Source organism: Lygodium microphyllum, chromosome 7, assembly GCF_053477565.2.
Source record: "Lygodium microphyllum isolate KBCC chromosome 7, Lygodium_microphyllum_v1.1.10, whole genome shotgun sequence".
Taxonomy (NCBI): domain Eukaryota; kingdom Viridiplantae; phylum Streptophyta; class Polypodiopsida; order Schizaeales; family Lygodiaceae; genus Lygodium; species Lygodium microphyllum.
The window spans coordinates 112430927-112453193 of NC_141141.1; the positions used below are offsets into that span (position 1 = coordinate 112430927).

Sequence of the window (22267 nt, forward strand, 5' to 3'; positions counted from 1 at the left end):
AAATTGAAGTATTTCTTGGGGAGTTTATTTAGGAACAATGTGACCTGATCGTCAGAGGACTTGAGAGTCCTTGTAGTGGAGAATTCAGCGAGGAGACGCCAATACTCAGCCAACTTGACTTTCAAGTCATCCCAGTCAGTGATTTTAAAAAACTGAAGCTCATGGTCAAGATTAATACGACGGGTCCTATCTCGAGCCGCATAGCGGTCAGTCAAGTGTGCCCATCGCTCTGACGCTAAGTCAAAATGCTGAAGCTGAGAATGAAACTCAGGCAATAAGCCCTGCATCAGCTTGACAATAGCGGAGGGATTCCTAGTCTTCCATGAGCGGATGACCTCGTATGGAATAAGTGTGGGATCGGGTTGGGGTTCCAACCCCTGCACTAGATCCCATAGGTTCTGTGAATCAAGGACATGTCTCATCAAATTCGACCAAGTAGTAAAGTTTGACCCGTTAAAACGAGTCTTGTCATTAAATGCATTCTTGGCAGAAGATGAGCTAGAACCATGAGGTATCGGGTGGGTGGAGTAAGATGATGGTGGGAAAGATGGTGGAGGTGAGAGTGTCTGATAAGAGTAAGAAGGATGGGGAAGAGGTGGATAGACAGAAGTAGGCTGTGAGTGTCCAATGAGTGCCGATTGATGCAGAGGTATTGGAACATGAATGTTTCCATAAGGTGCCGGTGTAGATGGAGGCACTAGGACATAGTAGCCTTGCCCAAAGTAAGGCTGGGACACAACATTATGACCAGAAGGTCCACTAGGCAATGCCATGGAGGCAAACTGTGGAGGCAACTGATCCACACTCGGGAGAGACTGAGTGGGATACCCAAGCTGCAGTGATCTCGAAAGTGTATATGAGGTAGGTGGAATACCACCCTGCTGAGGGAAGGATGAGGTCCTGAAGGATGTGCCTATGTTTTCATAATCCCCTGGTATGATGTGCGCTGCGACATGAGGTGTCTGAAATGGAAATGTAAATGGTGTCAATGGAAATGGTGAAGCAGCGGAAGAATGTGGTGGGATGGGTGGATTTTGAAAGTGAGGTGTATGAGATGCAGATTCTTTTTGTTCATTTTTATCATTTAAAGACTGAAAATGAAACTGTGAAGATGATGATACACCATGTAATGAAGTGAAAGGAACACCAAATTCATTCTGATTATGTGAAGTAGACGAAAAAGAAGGAAGGATAGAAGAAGAGTTACTTGGCTTTTTCTTATAATCCTTGCAACGTGTGTTAACATACAAGAATTGGTCCTCTAGAGGACCTTTTCCGTAGTCAACAGACTGGACTCTTTCTTCCACATGATCTCTACCAGTATATTGCAAAACAGAAGAGGTAAAAGAAGAAGGCACAAAAGATGAATCAAAAGTACCTTGCACCGGAGAGGACGGAAGAGTATGAAAAAATGGGACATACTCCGGATCTTGCTCTCCAAGAGGGGGGCCCATCCCTGATGGAGGTCTCGACAGCCCTGCAACATCATCAGACTTACGCGCAACATCTGAAGAGTGAAATCCATGCATACCATTTAGAAGCTTTTCTTGAAGGACAATCCTTCGGTTGAGCTCCTCAATCTTCTTTTGTCGATAGGCTATAATCAGTTTATATTCCTTAGAGGTCAGCTTGCCTATCTTTTCTTCCATGTACTTAGATGTTTCTCCCACCATATTGAAACTTTGTGGAGCAAGCTGATCGGCCCACTCTCGCTCGGTTCTCGGCATAGGCTGATTTGGAGACTGAATCGGTGTTGATGTGTTCGAAGTCATTTGAACCTAGTGTTGTTCTTGTTTCTTGCGAAGAGCTTTCACATCAAAGGCCTAGGTTTCTCAGAGAGTACCAGGCTCTGATACCATGTAAAGAAAAATACCCTAACCCAGAAACATAAACAAAAACCGTACGACAAAGCACAGACTGATAAAAAAAACACAGTTAGGGTTAGGGTTAGAGTAACTCAGAGACAATGAACACAGTGAATAAATGAAATGATATGACTACTAATAATATGATGCTTATGCAACAAACACACTATGCAGTGAATGAATGCTGAACCTCGAACTCCTGTATCTCTAGGATCAGGGCAAGGGTAATGAGCTGGAGAGTGTGTTGTACTCCGAACGGATCCCGAATCGCAGCAAGGCAGCCTTCAGATGTTGAACACTAGCAAATGCAACAGTGAGAAGCTGGATCTGATGCAGGCATCAGTGAGGAGAGAGAAAGACTAAAAACGGAGCCTGCAGGAGAGAGAGACTGAGCGACTGCAGACAGGAGAGAGAAAACTGTCAGGGCGGTAGCTGGAGCCTGCAAACGTAGTAGTTTGCTAGTGTGGTAGGTTGTACGACAACAGTGCAAATAAACAACAGTCAGTCGCCAGGCAGAAACAAAAGCAATCAGCGTGTGGAGGGCTGGAAACAGGCGCCAGGCTGTAGGGAAGAGTGATGGACAGCAAGGGCTGAGATGTCCTCGGTGACCGGGGTGTGGGCAGCAAGCTGGTAACACCTGAAACCTGCAAAAACGAGATTGTGGAAGAGTGGAGGGCTGGCTGTCAATTTATAGAAAATTAGGGTCCTAGATTCTCTCCCGCTTAACTTTCTCGATTTGCTCCCCGTTTTAGGGTTTTGGCTAAAATAAGCCTAAAATAAGCATGTTTTGGGGTTGTTTAAGTGGCTAAGTGCATTTCTTAGCACAACAAATGCATGGCCTTAGGAGTTGATTTCACAGTGCAGACAGAACACTAGACTTTGCGCTACTTTTTGACTCAGATAAAGTTATCTGTGAAGTATATGCAGTGGACAAACTTTTTATCGTTTCACTTTCAGATTATATACATAGATGGCAAAAAGAATGTAGTGGTTGATGCACTGTCAGGTAAACCTCAGTTGTTGGCTGTTAGTATGGTTTATCACACTGAGTTGGATGCCATGAAGGAGCAGTATGTTGAGGGCTGTCATGAGGACATGTATTTTTGAAACCTCACTTAACATGTGGATTAATTTTTAATCACATGATTAAGTAAATGTTGCGCATGTGAGGTGCAATTGGGATCAGAGTAAATTTACGAGCTTAGGATCCAAGAAAATCACGGGATGTCAAAGGCAAAAGTTACCATAAGTTATGTTGCAGAGGTACTTGGTGGTATCTGGTGTCAATTGTTGGACTAGGTCATTCATTTGGCCATAAGTCTTAGTTGTGGTGATACTAGAGATGTGGCACTTAATGGTACCTAATGCTGATCTAATGGTCAAAGATGGCACAAGGAGACTCAGGAGTGGAAGATGTCTAGCCAATTTAATTATTGACCAGTCAGATTATTTTTCTAGGACCGAAATAATTATTAGATTAGTTTTTAGTAATTAAAGGCTGAAAATTAATATTTAATGATGGATAATGTTGGAAAAACCATTTGGGAAGGTTGCTACTTGGCAGACTTACCCATACAGGCTGGTAAAAGGTTGAAGAAGAGGAAAAACGAGATCATTCTGGCTGTAGCAAATGTGGGAGAGCTGTGAATAACCATGGCCAGCCTATTTTCAGCCATTGCAGCCAGCCATGAGTGAGTTTTGAGGAGGCGATTGCAGTTTCGGACCCTCCACAGTTGGACGATTGCATCTAGGCACAAGGTGACAGCTAATTTGGATGTCTCAGCTGTAGGTGATAGTATTTAATGCTGTTGTGGCAGGGCAGCAGTTGCATTTGACCGATTTTCAGTCATTCTTCGCGACAAACTCTGAATTTTCTCTCTCTATAGCTTTCTCTCTCATCTCCCACCCATTTCATAGCCTTGGTCCGAAGATCTCAGCATTTGGACCCTTGGAGGCTGAGAAATTGCAAATTTCTTTGCATAAACCCTAATTTACAGCAGAAATCAGGGTTTACCAGCAGCCTCGAGAAGTGTGCCAGAAATTGGAAGCTCCAAGACTTGGATTTTTCAGGGCTGAAGGTGAATTTCAGCTAAATTCAGGTGGAGGACTAGCCAACCATTGAATTTGGGGCATTTCCATCGTCTATGAAGTGGGTGAAGGCCAATTAAGTGCTCGAATCAAGGGGCAAAACAGATTGAAGACTTGCTGGTCACTTTGGACAACAAGGGGAGTTTGGATTGCGAATGGGATCGGGATAATCCCATTGTAAATCAACTTCTTCTTCAATGAATCTAAAGAAATACCGAAAGGGGTGCCAATTTTGGGGCCAATCGGGTGTGCATTGTCCAATATTAGTAGGTAAATTTGCATTTTCAGATTTGTATTTATTGTTTGTTGCTGTAATTGAGTTGTAATCAGGGATTTACCACCCATCCATGGAAGGAAGGATGGTTTCAACACCTATCCTTCGCACATGTTAACATGTGAGAGTGAGGGGAGCTTTAAGATCCTTCATGTAAGCTTTGAACATTTCATTTTCGCAAGCCATGTTGATCTAGACTCTTTCTATAAGAATGATGCAACAACATACTCCACATCATCGTTTGAAATTTTTGCATCCAAAGTAGGTGCCCACTTATATGCAACTTGATTATGGACCAACTCTTAACATATGTCCAGGCTGCATTGATAGAATTTGAAAGAATCTCGCCCGGGCCCAAAGAGATGAATAATCCATGCATATATTGAAATCATTTGTGGCTGTACTTAGAGGATGGGGGACTGTTTTCTAAGTCGATTTTGGATATTGGATCTAGAGGTGGTGTCTTTGAAAGACTTCAGCTTGTTGGAGGAAAATCTCTATTTTCTGATTCTATGTTTGCTTTGTGTTCATTTTTGAGGATTTAGTTATATAAAGTTAAGTGTAATCATGAGTTAAGTATCTGCCATGCAACCCCTGTCAAGTTACATAGCATATACTTGCAAAAAGTTATGTTCTAATAAGCATTCTCTTCCAAACATCCACCTTGGAATGTAATGGAATGCTGCTGGAAGCTGGATAAAATGTAATCATTTACCTTCTTTATGAACAGAACAGTTATCGGAGCAATGCAGAAATAATGACTAGGCAGCAATTTACGACTCAAAAAGCAGCAGTAGAACAAGCACGGTTGCAGGTTCTGATTTCTTGTTTTGCATATTATGGAAAATCTTCTTCTCTAGAGGAGTTGATGTGAGGTCCTCATCTCGCAAAGAAAACCGCATGCATTTCCACTTTGGAAAGGTTTTGCTGAGGTCCTCGGCTGTCCCACAGAACTATATTTAGCTTGTCTAGATATTTAACTGAAAATACAACTACCAGCATACCCTCCAACTATCTCTTGTGTCTGCATGTATCTCCCATTTAGAGAGGTTTTGTTGAGGTCCTCATCTCTCCGAGGGAACTATATATATATTGTTTGGATTATCAAATTGGCAAGATGCAATCCTTGGGGATCTTGCACAAGCAGAACCTCCAACCATCTCTTGTATTTTAACATAGGCATTTCTCATGCTAAAAGGTGTTGGAACTGCAAAAGTACAGTGACTATAGATTAGTGGAGAGACTTTCTTACATAGAGGACACTTACAACTTGAGGATATTGAGCAAGTTAGCTCGATGGCATTTAAAATGCATCTTCTCAATAGAAAGTACACATTTGTTTGGTTGAATGCCTTTCTTCTGTATATTTTGGTTATCTTTCAATGAAAAAAAAGTGAAAATGTGAACGTCAAAGACCAAAGAGGGTTAATGCTGAAGCCTATACAACACATTGACTGCACTTCTTGGCATCTTAACATGTTTCAACCTATTCACCAAATATTTGACTTGTGGTAGTGGCTCGCCATATGATACCTTTTGCAAGTTGTGAATATCGTGTTCTGTTTAGTATCCTTCTTATATAAAGAGATCATACCTAAAGTGGTTTGATATAAACCATTTACCACATCACTTTCAGGCTTTACAAAATCTGATATAGCCATTTATCTTACTGTTTTCAGGCTTTACAAAAGGTACCTAAGAAGATCTTTAGTGCAGGAAAGGATCTTGAAGGGTTTCCATTTCTAAAGGTACGGGTTCTTACTTCTATGTAGTGATAGGGGTTTACTGTCTTGCTATATGAACAAGATTTTGTACATCCTTTCTTGGGAAACTTAGAATAAAATATAGAACAATGTCCATGTCAAAACAACCTTGGCGTCAAGGAGCTCCAAAAGTCAGAATGGGAACTAATAGATCTGAGAGCAAGACAGGATCCATATATCCTGTGTCTAATGTTCTGTGCACATTTCCTAAAAATTTTTCTACTTTAAAAGCTTCTACACCTGGCAGCCTCACACTGAAAGAAAAGAAAGTCATGTAGGCGATAAAGGCCTGTGAGTCTGGGTGCTAGAACTGGCTGGTACCTAGGCTATAATCAAACAAAGAGACACTGAGCGTGCTGCCAACATTTCCTGGGGTCTACTTTGTAAAACCTAGGGCTCTTTATGGAATGTGTATTGTGTGACTGACGGAAACAAAGGCTCCATCGCTCAGAAAGGGATGATGTGTACTCCAGTCTGAGGGGCTACTGTAAGTATTTCTGGCTGTGATCATTGAAACTATTTAGCTTTACCTATGCCAGCATGGCAGCTGCTATCGCCACCAATATGCTGGCCTGTTGATTTGATCTAACTTTGATCATGCTTGATGTCTGTTTCTAATCCTCCAAATAATTTCTAATTATACTTTTGGGGAGGACCATCGTTTACTCTAGATACTTATCTTGATCTCTCTTTTCTTTCTTCCTATGAAGGTTGTTGAATTTGTGAATAACAAATATGTACAAAGTGCTGTCTGACGAACCAACTAGAGCCAAAGTCAGGTACCAAAAAACATATTTTTTTCTGTGAATAAGTTTGAATTGTGGAGTGAACAACATGCAGCCAAGAAGCAGCCACATTAGGGAAGACCAGGTCCACTGAGCAGCCACATTAGGGAGGACCAGGTCCATCAAAACCATGGAAGAGATCTGCCATAACAGTAATCCTTGAACATGGGCCACATGACCATGAATACCCGAGGCTGAATCACAAATGAAGGCATTATAGTTTCACCAAATGTGCTAGAGAGGTCCATTTGAGGAAATGGAAGAGACAAGGATGATCTGACTGCAAAGTGGGCAAAGAAAGCATCTTGCCCATGACCCAAGAATGGATGGGCTTTCGCTGCCGAGTCACTGAGGTTCACACACAGGAGACAATGCTCCAAATATGTCTCGCAACAAGGCAAGAGATGAAGAGATGAATTGGGGTCTCATTACACGTAGTGCAAAAGATACAATAGCCATGCTTAGGAAAGAACCCCAATAAGTAGCCTCCATATGAAAACTTTCCCTTGTTAAGGAATCTTGGATTTTCATAGTTGGAGAAATCGATCCCACCACTTCCCTTCATTATCTCACCATAGTTGGAGAAATCGATCCCACCACTTCCCTTCATTATCTCAAACAAGCCCTACTTTATTAGCTTTCTCAATGACACATCTCTTATTCTCTACCATCTTAAGGTATATTCGATTAGCCGACCTTTTCAAAAAATCGTATGGTTTCACAAACATGTGAGATGTGAGTCTTCTTTAAAAAAAGTTTAGAATGATTTGCACACATAGAGCTTGCAAAAGCGTTGTTCTCAAAGCTATCATACAGAGATTGACATTTGACAAAGTAGTCCCTCCCAACTGTTTTAGAGTAGTAACATATTGCCAAGATATCCACACTTGACCCAAATGATTCTCTTTCTTTTTCCACAACATAAAGTTGATGGGATGCACTAGTTTCAAGAGAGACTCCTTGGTCTAGGGAAGCAAGAGGTAAAAAATATGAGACTATACTAATCATGATTGATGGAGCCACTTTCAGCCGCATAGGAAGAGGCCAACCCTGGGATTTCCAATACATAAACCTACCATAAATTCAGGAGAACATCTAATTAAGCAAGGCCCAAGGAGCCACATCCACATCAATGGGATATTCAAGTGCTGGGTAATTTCACCTTTAGAAACAATGGCTCCCTACCAACCCAAAACTTGCAAATTAGTCTCCATACAAGAAATTGATGTAGATTTTTTGAGCATCAATATGAAGCCTTGAAGGTAAACCAAACAAACTTCAAATAGCCATTACCCATTGGTCTGGCCAGCCTTAAGAAACGTAAAGGAGTTGTCAGCTAAAGATTGACCCAAAAGTTGAGTAATACTAGGAAGAGTCAAACCAATTATCTCCCCATTATGAGCCAACCTATCCAGCAAAGAGAGCATCGGTGAGTTACCAATGCAAACAATAAAGGACTAAGAGGGCACCCTTGATAAAGAGAATGAGACAAGGCGATCTCATTTTGACCCCCCTATTAAGTGCAATGTGTGCCACAATATCTCTGCTAATGGTATCAATAAGAGAAGTCATGTGAGTACCAAAACCCATGTAGACGTTAGTTGCCATAAGAAGGATCAACTAACATGATCAAAAGCCTTTTCAATATCTAGTTGAATCATACAACTTGTTGGTGAGAGGCTTTGGCATAATCGATCCCCATTTGAATATACAAAATATTTGCATGATATTCCATCTCTTAATGAAACCATACTAACATGGATGAATCAACTGCAGAAACATTTTTTATAATTTCTTAGCAATGATTTTTGAAAAGATTTTGGACAAGGAACCCATAACAAAAATGAGTCTTCATTGTTTCAAGGTACATGGGGTGTGAAGATATGCTAGGGTTTACATTGAGGAAACACAGTATGTACGACCAAGAGTGAAACACAAAGACTCGGATAGACCCTAAACACAAAATGCAAAACTCAAACATAGAGAGAAGAAACTCTGAAGTGAATGAATGCTATAAATGAATGTAAGAGCGTATAGAATGCCCAAGGGCGAAGCAATGCAGTGTCGGAGAGTGACGTCTACCGGAGATGGATCCCAAGTGTAGTAACCATTAGTCGGAGATGAGAGAGTGCTGAATAATGAAGGGCAGTAGGCTGGTCACCAAAACACTAGTTGGAGACTGAAATCTAGTATACGCAGCAATGTACTACTAGAGGAAGGTTGAAAACTGATCATTTCAGGCGGAAACTATCAGGCAACAACAGGAGAGGTGCTTGCTGATATAGACGGCCTGCTGGACAATAAAAAGCAGGTACTGTAGCAGTCGCCTGGTGGGAGAGATAGCAACAGCCTATTGCCTGGCACCAGATGCTGAAAATGCAGGTTGATCAAGTGTGATGATGACACAGTAGATGGAGATCTCCAAATAGCAGGGCGATGGTTAAAAATAGGCCGCTTAGGGCTAGATAGTAATGGGTTGTAGTCGGTGATGGTTGGATAGTAGATGGTAGATGATTGATGGTTGAAATCTGTATGGTAGAGTGAGAAACTTGCACCAAAGGATAAGGTTGAATAGTGGTCAGCCCGTCTATTTATAGATGTTGAAGGGTGCCTTAAAAAATTAGGGTTTTGGGGGACTATTGAAACTCTCTCGAATTGCATATCAAATTTTCATTTTTCATTAATTAAGTGTATTTTGAAGCTATTTAAAAATGCTAATTGGTTGTAAAGCGTGGTTTAGCTCAACATCCCCTCTCAGGCTTAAAATTGAGCCTAAAGGGGAAGGCTTGCAATGTTCACCCCAAGGTGTTTCACCCCAAAGTAGCTAGGGCATCGGACAAAGGGTGAATGTCGATTGACCAGTGGCCTATCAAGACTAAAGAGGCGATGGTTATCCTACTAAGCGAGTCCAAGTAGTGACCCTAGAGAGGACAATGCATTAGACAAAGGGTGCTCATTGGTTGCCTAGCGGCGTACCAAGCCCTACAAAGGTGGATGGAACCACATTGAACTGTTTTTTTGTTTGTTTGGTTTTTTTTAGTGGAATTTAATTTTAGGGGTGATGGTTGATTAAGTCACAGTGACCCAAAAGACGGGAGTAGGGATGGTACACCCAACATAGTACAAAATAGTACAAGCTTACCCAACCACTCGAGGATGTCAATGATAAGGGAAAGGTGATAAAGTATCATGGAAAGAAGGATGGTGGTGTAAGACGCTGATGGAAATAACTTGGGGTTTGTCTAGTGGTGCTCTGCACAATTAAATTATTTTTAAAAATAATTTAATAATTATTTATGGATAAAAAAACATGATTGGCCAATAGCTAAATTTATTTAATACTTATTTATGGATTAAAAAAATAATTTGATTAGCCAATAACTAAGTAGCCAGGCCAATTTATCACTCAAGTAACCCCGAGCACTCATTAGCTCGAAATCGGCATTAAGCATTTTTTAATTAATTAATGCCAATTCCCTAATGTCACCCACTAACACTAATGTTGTTCTAGGCCAAGTTTTGACACTGGGTACCACCTAGTATCTATCAAGTATAACTTATTGCAACTTTTGCCTTTGGCACCAACTAATATCTTGGGGTCTTGTGGTCCCACAGTGCAAAATGATTAACTTACACCTCATATGTGCAAGTCAGATCTACACATGTGATTAACTCTTAATCAAATGCTAAGCAAAGCATTAAAATTTCATGTTTTCGTAACATAATTACTTTGTTGTGAGAAGGGGAGTTAGTCAAGGTGAGTTGACATTGAATTGTATGCTTATGTATGAACTTAGAGAACTCTCGGGAGACAAACTTACCGCCATCGTCTCTCTTTGTTGTCTTGATGCAGGTATCCATTTGATTGGTCACTGACCTCACCAAGTAACAAAGTGTATGTCACGGAGACATGAAATTTTAAGATGCTTTAATCTTGCTAATAACATTTGATTAAGTTATTAATCAAATGTGCAAGGTTGTTTAGCACAAGTGATGTATATGACAATTATTTCATGGTAATAAACCAAGGACCTCGAGGATGTAGTAGGTATCAAAGGCAAAAGTTGTGATAAGTTATGTCTGATAGGTACTAGGTGGTACTTGGTGTCAAATTTTGGTCTAGACCAATTTATTAGCCACTAATGTCAATGGTGATATTAGAGACTAGGCATTAATTAATATCGGTCTAAGTGCTAATAACTACTGTACGGTGAAGGATGCAGCATGCTCCTCTCCACATGAGCTGCGCCTCCTCACATGACCAAAGGCAGTGCTTTGGGGTTTCTAGAGGCTGCTGTGTGTAGCACTTACAACCTCCCTCCTGCGTCTGGGCAAGCCAACTTCCCATCACCAAGTCTCCATGTGTTGGTGCACTTGGAAGAACTCTCTGCACATCGCGTCCCCTTCCGCGCCCAGAAGGCTGCTGAGGTTCGGAAAGAGAACTTCGAGCATCTGTCCTCTAGGCCAGCAATGGCTGCTCGCGCGTGCACCTCTTGTGTGTGGAGGGTGGGGTCCCCTGGTGCCTCCTGCAATAATCTCTGCGTGGCTGCAAGGTCCTGCGAGAGTGCTCTCTCCTCCTTCTAGCTTTGCTACCTGGCCTGTATGGCTGCCTCTTGGCAGATTCTGCTCGACTCTGCTAGGACCTCTGTAACCTCCTCTCCTATCCGGTCCCTCCTGCCCCACTCTCTAGTCCAAATCTGCTCTATCTATCTCGTAACCTCCTCCCTCCTATAGATCAAGTCAGGGATCCGACAGGATTGTGTGTCTAGGGTGGATGCTGGGGGGTCAAGTGTCAAGAGAACCGGGCAGTGATTGGACAACGTGCTCCCAATTGCTCAATCTGGCCTCCACAAGAGCCTCCCTACTCTCCCACATAAAACTTGTCCAATTGCTCCAGGAGAACTCCACCTAACCACCTGTATCCCCAAGAGAAGTCCAATGACCTCTCCCTCCTGTGGAAGGCAGGGTCTCTCCAGGCATCGCATGCTCCAACTGCGAGCAAAAAGACTTCCCATGCCTCCTGCTCCTCCCCAGCCATGCCTTGGTAGTTACTGCTTTTGCCCTACTGGTCCTCCAAAGCCTCCAGATTGTTGAAGTCTCCTCCAACGATCCAGGAATCTACCTTTGGGAGTCCATCCGCGATCTCCACCCAGAACCTGTTGCGTGCCCTAACCTCTGTAGGGGCATAGACATTGAGGACTCCAAGGCTCGAGTCCCCAATATCCAATCTAACCCATAGAACCCTCCCTGCCACTATCGTCTTATGGTCTTGTACATAGGCGGTGAGACTTGAGCCAATAGAGGTGCATACATCTCCACTCTTGCCGTGGGCACATATGGCGTGCTCCTAGTAAGTGTGCAAGCTGCCCGGCAGCACCTTCCCTACCCACTGGGCCTAGGTGGGGGTGAGCTTGTGCTCCTGTAGAAGCAAGATGCCGATCCATCCGGCCAGGACAAGTTGTAGCTCTTGCTGAACATTCAAATTCTTGGAACCACATGCCCCATTGTAGTGGAGGCTATTCACATTCCAGGTGCTAGGTGTAAACTCATGGGGAAACCTGTGACTGACCGAATAGGCATCTGTTTGGTGTGGAGGTTGCTGATAAGGAGGAGAAACTGTGAGGCATGCAAGTATGCTTTACCACTGGTCTAGACGGTGAACTCTAGTCCCCCATGGAGGCCCTCGGCCGGACCATAGGGGTGATAGATGCTCCAGGTGGTACTATCAATGCATCTATCAGCCATGCTAAGAGTCGTGACTCGGTACACTGGTAGAAATGGGCCGCTTGTGCCAGGGGCCACTTGATCACGTCCTTGGAGCTCTCCACTGTGGAGGGGCTTGAAAGATAATGCTCAAGTGTGGGACCTCGGCACCAGCCCACCAGTTAATGTCCATCATGCACCCAAGCCACTGCTGTGCAAACAATGCTAATCCTTCATTTTCCATCCACTGGGAGATGTGATCCGCCACTTGACTCTTCAACTCCTCTATCTGTGTAGTCGTCCACTTCCCTGAGTGAGAGGACTGAGTGAGATGCGATCCGCCACTTGACTCTTTAACTCCTTTATCTGTGTTGTCCACTTTCCTGAGTGAAAGGACTGAAGAAAAAATGCGTAGTTTGGTCCATCCGGTGGTGCTAGTAGATGGACCTTGCCCCTCCTAAACTTACGAACCACGAAGATCCCCACCTCTAGAGGTAGTGGGAACTCTCCGCGCTTCGAAGCTCTCAGGTAGGACCATGGGCCACTGCGGAAGAACTCTTGTGGCAACAACTATGCCTGTCTCGGGAACAACTGTGCTTGTCTCGGGAAGGTGTGACGGGCGGTAGGGACGGATGAGCTGGTGGCTGTATGGGAGGGGGAGGACTGCTGGTGCAAGGAGGAAGTAGGTGTGTGTGGGTCATCACCTCCTGTGGGAGGATGGGGGGTGGGATTGGGGGGGACAACTTAAACCGGGTGTGGATCAAGGGGGGTGCTCGGTATGGAAAGTGGTGGGGGGAAAAGAGAATCGGGGGATGGTGGGATGGACGGGGATGCATGGCGGGTGTATGGGGGGATTGGTGGCCTTGGAAAGGGGGGGCTGTGAGCCAGGGTCAGTGGGGGGGGGGGGGGCCATGAGATGTAGAGGTGGGTGGATGTGGGGGTTGTGGGAACTCAGGCGAGGCAGTCTGTGGCGCGGGTGGTGGATATGGGGAGTTGCAGTCCTGCCGGGTGGGACGGGCAGGGGGTGTTGTGGAGTGCTCTACGAGGGGGGTCACTCGCCCGCCTACTCCCTGCATCCCTTTCCCCTGTCGTCTCTCTCTCTGTCATCTCTGTACTTGTGTGAAACTGTCCACATCCACCTATGGGCCTATCGGCAGAGCCACCCTAGCATTGAAGTGCGTACACTCTGCTCCTAGTGCCCAAAGTCATGGCAATGCATGCACTGCCCTGACTGCCCAGTCACAATGACCTGCTGCCTAAAGGAGTGTCCGCTTGCCTCAATCCCTAGGAACTGTGGGATATTTTTAACCTCTTTCACTGCCACCTGTGCTTGGGGACTCTTGCGGTAGTCACTGCGTCTGGGAAGGACGCGAGAAGAACCGTGCCGAAGAGCCGTCCAAAGTCTTCCACCAACTGGCGATACTCTATCGCCAGGCCAAGTAACTCTCGAGCTGCGTCTGCCGAGCTTAGCCGAACCATGAAGATCCCTTGGCCCATTAGAGCTGCCTCCACGGTCTGCACTGTGCTAATGCGCAACGTGGAGTGAAGCCAGTCCCGAAGCTGGGCCCTGGATGGGAAATGTTCTACTACTTGACCATAAATTGCTGTTTCCTTTAGCTTCAACTCTTTAGCCCGGACGGCTAGGAGCTGCTCCTCAGAGAGGACGATGCTCAAGGTGTTTGACTGGGGAGCACTCGTTGAGTGCGCCGGCGTCTAACCAGAGGCTTCCATTGCGTGTCCCTTTTGAAAAGCTACGAGTCAGGTTGCGGTGCTGCCTGAGGGGGAAAGTTGCTACGGATGGAGGGAGCAACTGGAGGGTGGGGGGGTGGGGGAATGGCGAAGGGGGGGTTGCTGTTTTGGCGGTGGAGGAGGTGTTGGACGCTACGGATATCGGGTTATGCTAGCAGCGGATGGGGAGGTGTGTCCCAAGACGACGGGCGGAGCAGAGGGGCATGTTGGCAGCAGCCCAACGGGGCGGGCGTAAGCTATTAGGGCAGGGGTGAGCAGTCGGGGATGGCGCGTTAGACGGAGTGGGCGGGGAGGAGGGGGCGCAGGCCAGGTGGCGGACGAGCAGGCAGTTGCAGGGCGGGGGGGGGGGGGAAGGGTTGGCGAGAGGGTAGGGGAGGACTAGCGAAACGGGAGGTGGGAGAATGGGAGGGAGAGGGACTGTCGAACCCGGGGGGGGGAGGGGTGACGAATGGGAGGGAGGATGCTTGGCGTAGGGCGGGGGGGGGGGGGAACTGGCATAGGCGGGGGGAGGGAAGGACTGGCGCAGCGGCAATTCGAGCAGGGATGGAGGGCAGCAACAGCACGATGGTGGAGTAATGTGCCTTTTTTGGCTAAAAGCTATAGAAGCAGTGGTTGCAGAAGCTCTGATGAATGGAATCACTTTTCAGCATTTCTCATGATGAGAGTTTGAAATTTTTACCCCTAGTCATTTCTCAAGTTATCTCAACATTTTCTAGCAGCTTGAGCCATCAGAGGAAGAGATTTCAGTCAATCTTTGTTGTAAACTCTAATTTACCACAAAAATAGGGTTTTGAGAACAGCCTCGAGATGTGTGCACAGAAGTGGGGGCCTAGGATTTGAATTCCAACAACTAAAATAGAGAAATTTCAAGGAAATTCAAGAGGCCAGGCAGTCAATATCAAATTTGGGGCTAAATTTGTCTTTCAAAGAGCAGGGTGAAGGCCAATTCCAAGCAAAATTGATTTGGAGGTTTGTAGGTCAGTTTTGATAGAAAGAGGCACTTGGATTAGCAGAGGGGGTTAGAGGATCTCAGTTGTACTCCAACCATTTGCAATATAAGTTAAAGAAATAAGGACAGAGATGCTAGTTTTGGGGCTAATAAGGTGTCTTATGTCCAAGATTAAAGTTGTAAAATGTGCATTTTTAGTTTATGTGAATTTTATGCTTAATCAGGTTATTTACCACCCTATTTGAGAAGGAAGGTTGGTTACATGGTTCCATTGCTGGGATACCATCAATTCCCTTGACTTGGTGGGCCGGATGCATGTGATTGAAGGTCAGAAGCTTTGCTTTGGTGTTGAAATTGTTTTTAGCTAAGCATTACAATAAGAATATCATCGGATAGTGAGATGGGATCAAGCAGGGATGATGCCTCTCAATTTGAAGATTTATAAAGTGTTGGGAAAAATGCAATGCCTGATCTTGAATAAGGCACACAACATGGACAACAAGTTGATAATATCAGTTTAGACCAAAATGTGATCCTTCTAGTCCTTTAGAAGTTGATGATCAGCAAAAGGAAGAGGAATTTGATGGCTAGTTCAAAGGTCAGCTAAGGACAATAGCTGAAATGTTTATGTAATTGGCAAATGATCCTCAGTTTATGCACTTTTTGAACCCTTAAAGGAGGGCAACGATGAAACTCTGAAATTTCTCTCTCTACAACATTCTCTCTTATCTCCCAACCATTTCTCAAGTTATCTCAACATTTTCTAGTAGTTTGAGCCATCAGAGGAAGAGATTTCAGTCAATCACTGTTGTAAACTCTAATTTACCATGGAAATTAGGGTTTTGGCAGCCGCCTCGGGATGTGTGCTTAGAATTAAGAGCCTAGGACTTAAATTCCAACAGCTAAAATAGAGGAATTTCAAGGAGATTTAGGAGTCTAGCCAGTTAACATTAGATTTGGGGCTGAATTTGTCTTTTAAGGAGCAGGGTGAAGGCCAATCCCCAAGCAAACCAAGGAGCAAATAGGTTTGAAGGCTTGCAAGTCAATTTTGACAGTAAGAGGCACTTTGATTAGCGGAGAAGATCAGAGGATCTCAGTCATACTTGATCCATTTGTAATATTAGTTAAAGAAATACTGAAAGGGGTGCCAAATTTAGGGTCAATATGGTGTCCAATGTCCAAGATTAAAGTGGTAAAAACTTGCATTTTCAGCTTATGTGAATTTTATGCTTGCTGTAATTAGTGCTTAATCAAGTTATTTACCACCCTATTTGAGAAGGAAGGCTGGTTGCAGTGTGCAACAACTTTAGAGTTTTATTTAAGAAAGTAAACCCATATGTAGTGAGGGAATTCATTCACTATAAGAAACTAATACTGTAAAGTATTTAACTTACCACTAAGATCAAGGTGACTCAATCTTACTATCCTTTAGCTCAATAAGTAGCATGCTTTGGAAAGGGGTTTGGTGTGGTTTTCCCAATTGAACACGGTTCGTACACGTTGCGAACTAGTTTTTGGCATGGGAGGCCATCAACCCATAGTCACAAGTGAGGGTCAGTTTTGGACCTAAAGATTGCGCAGACGGTAGTTTCTTTCCATTCCACATTCCATTCCATGTGACTATTAGTCACTAGTGATGACAATTTCTCCTTGTCCTTGGTTGCCCGTACTCGTTCCGTTTTGCATCACTTGGGACTATGTATAATCACAAGTGATGACAAATTCTCCTCGTCTGTGGTCCTCCATACTCATTCCATTTTTCATCACTTGCGACTATGTATAGCCAACCAATTGGTGTATAGATAGCTCATAAAAGAGAGTTCTATCCAAGATGTCCTTGTTGAAAGTGCCACAAAGGCTCCTCGTTGGAAGGAGCTTTGTATATCCAAGCCGTGTATACGATGAAACTTGGAGCTATCAGCAATTGGTTAGGAAAGAAATTGTGACATGAGATAGAGACCATTAGGTTGAACCTTGCCTTGAGCTGTCACTACACTAGAAGTATCATCAATGTCTCAACCATAGTCTTACTAGAGAAAATAGGTATCCCTGGGAGGCAAAACTGTTAGATAGATAGAAACTAACTAGGGAATGTAATATACTTTGTCTACTATAGTGAGATTTGGGCCTTGGTTAGAGTCAAACTTGGCCATCCTAATAACTTGGATCTTGTTCAAGGAGTTATCACAACCTACATGTCCAACTGTATGCTCATGTGAGATATCTCGAAGTAGAGACATGATGCATAGCTCCACTATCCATGATCCACTTGGTCTTATGGACCCGTAGAAGAGTGGGTGGGCATCTACAAAAGTAGACTCGTTGTCTTGGAGCCATCTTGTAGATGTGGACCAAGCTCTTATCCTCATGAGTCTCTCAAGAGACAAGGTGGGCTTATGGACTGAAGTCGATTGATGGTTTGGTAGACCAATCTAACATCCCCTCTAGAGTGAAGGAAGAAGGCTGTGATGGCTGTCCTATGGCCACATGGACTTGGGGTCTCCATTGGCCTTGTTTGCCATTTGAATTTGAAGAGACTAAATTGTTGCTATTGCTTTGCCTCCACCAAAGGGGGACTAGTTGCACCAAATGGAGTTGAGGATTGAGTGGAGTTTTTCGGGTTGGGTTCCCTTGGCCTTAAATTGACATTCATAGTTGAAATGGCCATCATTTTGACAATGTTGGAAAAACCTATTGTTCTTGGGTATGCTCTTCCATCCTAGTTTTGATCTTGGTTGGGAGTTACTCTGTTGCTCACTAGTCTTTTTAGATTTATTAGTGTTCTTGCCATTCTCTTGCTTCCCTTTTGTGGAGTAGAAACTAGGGCTAACTTTTGAAGATGGCAAAGGGGACCTCTTGTGAACTTGATTGAACAACTTTGCAAGCTATAATTATTGACACTCAAATTTATAGAAGGTTGGCAGCTGAGTCTACTAGGTTGTTTGGTGCATCAAACAAAATATTTAGGTGACAACTTGTTTAAGGACAGAGTGACTTGGTCATCATCTAACTTAAGGGATCTAGTGGTGGCAATTTGGGCAAGTAATCCTTGATATTTAGTAAATTTGACCTTTTAAGTCATACCCTGCAGTGATTTTAAACTTTTGGAGCTAATGGTCAAGTTAACACGATGGGTATGATTACAAGTAGAGTAGATGTGTGAGACATTTTTCTAAGGATTTGCATGGATCTAGGGATGAGGTAATGGCACATTGATTGCTCATGGAAGAAAGGACTAAGGAGGTTGTGTGGTCCAAGGCAAGGAAAATCTTGGGAAAGTCTTGCCACAACAAGTTTTTGATTCTCTATGCCATGGCCTTCCCTATCAACTAGTGAGGGTTTTACCCAGCACCATGACAATTATAAATCAAGGTATAGACTGTGATGTGGATGGGTTTAATCCAAGGTTTTAGGTTTGACTTGAGCTTGAGGATAGGTTTATTATCATAGACTTAGCTTGATAGTGGAAAGGTGCACTTAGTAGGGCTATAAGATCTCATGGCCATTCAACATCTGTAGCTGGGACATCTTATAATTGGGTATTGACAAGAAAGTTGGATGGGTCACTTTGATGGAAGATAAGGCAAAGGTAAAAAGACAAGGCAAAGTCTATGTGAATAGGGTCCAAGGAACCTCGTGTCTTAATGCATGTAAACGAGGCCTATCTTTTTATATAAGGTCTTATATATGAACCTTAAAAAGCTTAATAATCTTTAAACAAAGCTTACATTTACTTTTTGCGAAGTGATAGGAAGCATAATGGTGGTGTTGTGAAGAAATATCCTAACACAAACACAGATAACATGGTACAACAAAGCACAGTTTGATAGAAGAACACAGTTAGGGTTAGGGTAACTCAAAGACAATGAATATAGAGAATGAATGAAGTGATATGACTACTGAATATACAATGCTCATGCAGCAAATACACTATGCAGTGAATAAATATTGAACCTCGAACTCTTGTATCTCAAGGATTAGGGTAAGGATAATGAGTTGGAGAGTGTGTTGTAATCCAAACGGATCCCGAATCATAGCAAGGCAGCCTCCGGATGTCAAACACCAACAAATATAGCCAAGGAAGGTTGGATTTGATATAGACGGTAGTGTAGGAGAGAGAAAGACTAAAAACGCAAGTGAGGAGAGAGAAATACTAAAAACACAGGTGAGGAGAGAAAACAACAAAGGAGGCTGCAAGAGAGAAAACAACAAAGGAGGTTGCAAGAGAGAAAACAACAAATGTAGGTTGCAGGAGAGAGAAAACAACAGCGACAGGCTGAGGAGATGATGGCGATAAGTGGAGAAGAGAGAAAATCTATAGGGTGGAAACTAGGGCTTGTAAACGGAGCAGTATGTTGATGTGGCAGGCTGTACGACAGCTGGATGATAGACAACAATAGTTGCCTGGCTAGAAACAACAGCAAATTGAAGACGGAGGGCTAGAAACAGGCGCTAGATGAGTGAAGAAGATTGCAATGGACAGCTTGGACTGTAATGTCCTCTGCGAACGGGATGTGGGCAGCAAGCTGAAAACATCTGAAACTTGCAAAAACGAGATTAAGGCTGAATGGAGGGCAACATATCTATTTAGAGGAAGTTTGGGGCCTCTCAAGTGGGAATGTGCTTATGGGATACAAACACTCTCTAGGAATAGATTTCTTTTTAAATAAACAAGGTTTCTTTCTTAATTAAGCATGTTTTGGGGTTGTTTAAGTGAAGCTAATGTATTTTTAGCTCAATACCCCCTCTCAGGCCCAACAACAACGCCACGAGAAGTAGCCCAGCCAAGCCCTTTTTTCTTTATCTTTTACCCCAAGGCACCTAGAGCATCAGACAAAGGGTGTGTGTTGGTTGCCCAATGGCCTACTAAGACTACAGAGACGATGATAATCATACCATGGGAGCCCAAGTGATTACCCTAGAGAGGCTAGGGCATCGGACAAAGGATGCACGATAGCTGCCCACTGGCCTACCAAGTCTTGCAAAGGCGGATTGAATTAACTATGAACTTTTTTTTTTTGTTGAGGGCTTTGTAGTTTTGATTTCTTGTCCTATTGAGTATCTGTGCTCCAAACGGGAGAGTGATAAGGGATGGTCAAGACCCAAGATCCTCTCGAAACAAGCATACTATCCCTACCATTACGGGGTGCCAATGAAGAAGGAAAATAACTAAGGTGTGGGTGACACAAATATAGCAAAGATGTGAAGCAAGCAAGACAAGCAAAGCAAGTAAGCAAGCTAGGAAGAATTGCCATGTACAATGCCACAAATATGGTGGATCCAGAGTTGACTACTCCCAAAGACTGAAAAGGAATAAATGTGCACAGATGCATGCTTACATGAACAGAATGTCAATGCATGGGGTAATGCAAAGGGAGAAGCAAGATGTCATGCTCATGCAAAATGCAATGCAACAGTACCACTTGAACAGTGCCCTCGCAGGGGAATTGTTTACTTGTCCAAGTGCCCTTTTACAATCATGTCATCATGACAATGCGGATGAAGTTACAAATGTCCATAAGTACAATACAAAAGAATAAATGAATGTCAAAAAACTGTAAGTATCATCACTGTCACGATTAAGAGAAGTAGTCGTCCCCTCTCAAACTGGAAGGGAAAGCAAGAGGAAGCACCCTCTCCCTGTCAATCTGAAGAAGTATAGGAGGGCATACCCAAGCTAATCCTGGGTAGAAAGTACTGAAGAACTAGCCGGTCGACTGCTTTGGTCAAAATGTCTGCAAAATTGTATGATGAAGGCACAAACTCTAGGCGGATAGTGCCCAGCTCAACTTGCTCTCTGGAAAAGTGAAAGTGGACTCCCACATATTGCATTTGTGGTGAGATGATCAGATTGCCCACAGGGGCAATGGCACTCTGGTTGTCGCAGTAGAAAACGGTGGGTGAGTCACAAGGGAAGCGAAGCGCCACTAGTAAGCATCCCAGGTAGATAGCCTCGGTGGTGCCATCGAAGAGAGCCCTATATTTAGCCTCGGTTGTGAAAGACATCATTGTCTCTTGCTTATGCCTGGACCAAGAAATGGGAGTTGTGCCCAAGGTGAAAAGGTAGGTGCCATGGGAACACCGGGTGTGAGGATCTCGTCCCTAATCAGAATCAGTGTGCCCTTGCAAACATAAACTAGAACCATAAGTGAGGCTATAAGAATAAGTACACTGTAAATAACGCAACACACGAAGACATGCAATCCAATGTGACATCCTGGGTGTTGTGAAATACTGACTGTGAATGTCGATTGAGTAAGCTAAGTCTCGCCTAGTAGAGATTAACTGTGACATTAATGTGACATTAAAAGTGATATTTAATGTCACTTTTAATGTCATTCCATATTTATGACCTTAACGTGACATTAAATATCACTTTTAATGTCACAACCTTAATGTCACATTAAATGTCATTCCATATTTATGACCTTAACGTGACATTAAATATCACTTTTAATGTCACATTAACCAAAGAAGTTTCCCTATTTTATCATCAGGCATGTGTATATATGCATAATACTCGAAGGCTCTGAAGTGAGATATGACAGGCCGAGAGCCAAAAAATGCCTCATACGGGGTCTTCCTAGAAAGAGCTGCAATTGGGCACCGGTTGAGGATATACACCATAGTGTTATTAGTCTCAACCCAAAGGCGCTCAGGGAGCTTTGCTGCGAACAACATAGAGCGTGCCATTTTCATGATTGTTTAGTTTCTATGCTCTACGACTTCATTCTGAGAGGGGGAGTTGATAGAGGTGAGCGGGTGAGAGATGCCATACTGTTGTAGAAACTCGGAAAACTTGTGGGAGATGAGCTCACCACCGCTATTACTCCTCATGCAACCAACACGATGACCCGTTTGGTTATGAACTAGCAATATCCAAGCAGAGAAAATTGGACTTATGCTTGAGAAAGTACACCCACATGTATTTGGAATGATCATCCACTATAAAAAAGATGTATAGTGCACCGTTCAAGGCGGCAGTGGATGTTGGCCCACAAAGATCAATGTGAATCAATCTAAGAGGTGCCTTAACCCTATGTGTAGATTGTTGAGGGAGTGGGGTACGGTGTTGCTTCCCGAGCTGACAT

The 22267-nt window shown here is 43.7% G+C and overlaps 1 protein-coding gene across 1 annotated transcript in view; it reads left to right on the plus strand.

Moving 5' to 3' along the window:
- Positions 1–22267, plus strand: part of LOC148033843 (uncharacterized) — a 68408-nt gene that overhangs the window by 13185 nt on the left and 32956 nt on the right. The window contains exons 3-4 of the mRNA XM_087681848.1: positions 4963–5041; positions 5907–5975. Of these exons, the coding sequence (XP_087537974.1) occupies positions 4963–5041; positions 5907–5975 (148 nt within the window). The remainder of the gene's footprint in view (positions 1–4962; positions 5042–5906; positions 5976–22267) is intronic.